The sequence below is a fragment of the Amaranthus tricolor genome, chromosome 1 (genome assembly GCF_026212465.1).
Source record: "Amaranthus tricolor cultivar Red isolate AtriRed21 chromosome 1, ASM2621246v1, whole genome shotgun sequence".
NCBI lineage: Eukaryota > Viridiplantae > Streptophyta > Magnoliopsida > Caryophyllales > Amaranthaceae > Amaranthus > Amaranthus tricolor.
In genome coordinates this window covers 34,512,067-34,515,495 of record NC_080047.1, presented here as the reverse complement: position 1 = coordinate 34,515,495, position 3,429 = coordinate 34,512,067, and the positions used below count along the sequence as shown (strand labels likewise).

Below are 3,429 nucleotides of genomic sequence, written 5' to 3'. Positions count from 1 at the left end.
ATATGCTTTACCTTACGTTTGAGCTGAAAATGCTTATTTGGTAAATTACTATCTTTCAAACATGAATTGAGATTTTGTTTTTAAAAAACTACTTATCAACTTCTCTTGTGAGAGACCGACCTTAAAACAAGAGCCCACACTCTTATTTTCTCTTTGCATTGTATTAATTGGATTATTTGGCCACATATCTAATGTGTTTCTCAAAGAGAGCGTCTTTCATTACAATTTTTGAATAGTTATTTATTTTAAATTTCACTAATTCTTTAATAAGACGGTCTCACGATGAGATCATTTTTATTAGGATTCCCAATATATATTTTTTGTCTTAAAATGATCAATTATAAAGTTAAAGTGATTACTTATAATTTTAATATAATTACTTTTTATAGTTATAGAGTAATTACTTATAACCTTAAAATGATTACTTATGGTCTTAGAGTAATCAATTGAACAAATAAGATATTATATGAACCCGTCTAAAAATAAAACGATCCCATATAAAACGAGCTGTTTAAATTTTCAAGGGATGAAAAACAAAAAAAGACTGCATATGACCCGGCCCATTAGTGAACCAGAATCAAAATAGCGCAGAATAAAAAAGAATACTGGATCCGTAAATGGGCTACAAACGAAAACCCTAGACCAATTTTCCTCTAATAAAAACCCTAGAACCCCTTCAATTAATCTCTGCTGCCTCACCTCTTCATTCTCTCGCCACCAACGAAAACTCCAATCCAAAATGGTAACTCTGTAACTTTGAAATGTGTTCTGAATTCAACATTTATTTGTTCAAATAACTGATCAATGAATTACTTTAAAACTAATGTTTTTGTTTTTGTGTGATGTAGCCGTTCAAGAGGTACGTAGAGATCGGAAGGGTTGCTCTTGTCAACTACGGCAAAGAGTATGGTCGCCTTGTGATTATCGTTGATGTCTTGGATCAGAACAGAGTACGCATTTTCTCATCATGAATACTGGTCTAAAATATTTTATTGTGGTGGGCTATTTAGGGTATTTTGATGTTGAAAGTGGTTAAATTTGGGTTTATTTTGTTAGCGTAGGTGGATTTGTTGATTTAGGTTGTTTTTATGATTAATTAGTATTTTTATTTTGATGAATTCATGTCTAATTTGTGTGAATCGGGACATCTTGTTTCACCTTAATGCTATGTTTGGATGGGAGGAAATGAGGGGAAGGAAGTGAAGTGAAAAAGAGGTAGTGTACTTCATTTGGTAAGAAAAGGGGAGAGGAATTAATGGAGGGCTCAGGAAAATTGAATGGAATAATCTCACATTTTTCATGAACTAAACCTTTCCAACAACGGAGATTTGGAAGAAAACACATCTCCATTTCCTTCCCCTCCTCTCCCAATCTTCTTACACAAATATGTTGGACTTCACTCGTTTTCTAGTGTTGATATAATTGAATTCAATATTTGATTGCAGACTAGTATATTGTTTTGGCTTTGTCTTTCCACATTAGACATTTGGGTTTTAAGATCTAAAATTATCTGTAGGTTTTACTTCCATATTATTGGATTGATGTTTGTGCATAATACCAATGAGAACGCCTTGTGTACCATAGCTAGTAGCCCGGTTATTTTAGTTTGGATTTTGAATTCTGATTATGTTGTTATAAATTGTTCATATAGGTTCTAGTTGATGGTCCTGATATGGTCAGAGGTCAAATGAACTTGAAGAGGCTGTCTTTGACTGATATTAAGATTGATATTGAGAAGGTGCCAAAGAAAAAGACACTAATTGATGCAATGGAGGCTGCTGGTAATGTTGCGTGGTGCATTTACCGTTTTTCTTTTTCCAATTTGTATTACATGCATTTTTTAACTGTTATTATTGGTGTAGATGTGAAGAACAAATGGGATAGCTCTTCATGGGGTAGGAAACTTATTGTCCAGAAAAGGAGAGCTGCACTCAATGACTTCGACAGGTTCAAAATCATGTTGGCCAAGATCAAGGTTTGTATTCATTGAAATACTTTATTTCGTTCACTTTTTTATTGCCCTTTTTAGCAGTTTTCCATTTGATTAAGCGTAGCTGTTGAAAAAGAAACGGAGGATATTATTATGGAGGGTGTGGTGGTGTTCCATTCCATTATTTGTGTTTTTATTGAGTTCCATCATCTTTTGGCTCTGATTTGGTGTAGACTTGATGATTAACCGAGGAATAGAAGTTCTGATTAGTGACTATTCTTACTCGACACTGGTCTATAAATCCTTACATTCTTGTTGCGTATGATCTTTAATAGTGAAGCATTGTTCTTTTTGTTGCTTTATAGTCAATTGCTATGGGCTTCTTGTTGATGGTGGTTTGTAGATTTTTTGTTTTTGGCGGTCTTGTCGTACATGTGCATCTTGAGATTTTGATGGTTTTTGTTTTAGGATTATAAATAAGTTTTCTCAAAAGCAGTAGTGTCATAAATACTATTAATCAATGCTAAATCATGGGCTCATTTTGTTGTTTGGCTATCACAGAAAGCTGGAGCAGTTAGGCAGGAGCTTGCAAAGTTGAAGAAGGAGGCTGCTTAAAATGTTAGGATTCAAGATTTTGTTGTTTTTGGTTTTTGGCTTAGAAAATTTTTGAGAAACTTTTGTTTATGAACTACTTTAGTAAAGGGATTAATTATCTCTGCCACCGTCCGTATCTTGTAACCAATCTAAAAATTATGCTGTTTGACGGCATTGCTGTTATTATTATTCAATTGAACGGGTTTACACTCCACTTTGAAGGTGTTATTATTTACTCAACATATTTACTAAAAAAAAAGTAATCAGTAAAATTTAGTTTTAAATTAGTAAAAATTATTTTTAACTAGTAAATTAGATTATATTAATCACTACAAGCCAATTTTAATTTAAAAAAATGGTTTTATTTAGTATAAAGTAGTTGTATTAGTGAAAGTTGGTTGAATTAAACATGGTCTAAGTTAGGGACGACAAAATGCGTGGTGGATATGGTATGTCGTTCATAATCATATCTAATTAAAATTTATACACTGTCTGCATTTGGGATGCATTCGAATTTGTTATCAAATTTGGTTCATTGAATGTACCCATTTTATATTGCCTCACATTCACCAAGTATGGTTTTGGGGTGTGCGAGGTGCACAATTGTACGGAGTCTCCAAATCTAAAGCGCTTCATATATAAAAAATCATATTTGCTTTGATTTTTTTACTTGCACTCTGACAACTTTTACACAGTCCATTGTGTTCGTTTGATTGTTTTATTTGGAGTTATACATAACTAATTATTATGTAAATTTGATATAATGAAAATATGCAGCGACAAAATGAATAAAACAAGATTTTACATACTGTTTTTTTCTAGTATTATAACTGCAATATGTAAAATACCATAAAGTGATGAAAAGTGCTAAATTAGGTTTGGGTGCAGGTAATAAAAATCGATAA

At 32.4% G+C, this 3,429-nt stretch overlaps 1 protein-coding gene across 1 annotated transcript; it reads left to right on the top strand.

Annotated features, from left to right (window-relative positions):
• The first annotated feature begins 575 nt into the window (after window positions 1–575).
• LOC130809621 (60S ribosomal protein L14-1-like) lies at window positions 576–2,738 on the top strand. Its single transcript, XM_057675359.1, has 5 exons — window positions 576–742; window positions 849–950; window positions 1,652–1,781; window positions 1,863–1,975; window positions 2,492–2,738. Exons 1-5 carry the CDS (start codon window positions 740–742, stop codon window positions 2,543–2,545), a joined length of 402 nt encoding a protein of 133 aa, XP_057531342.1. The 5' UTR covers window positions 576–739; the 3' UTR covers window positions 2,546–2,738.
• The last annotated feature ends 691 nt before the right edge of the window (window positions 2,739–3,429 follow it).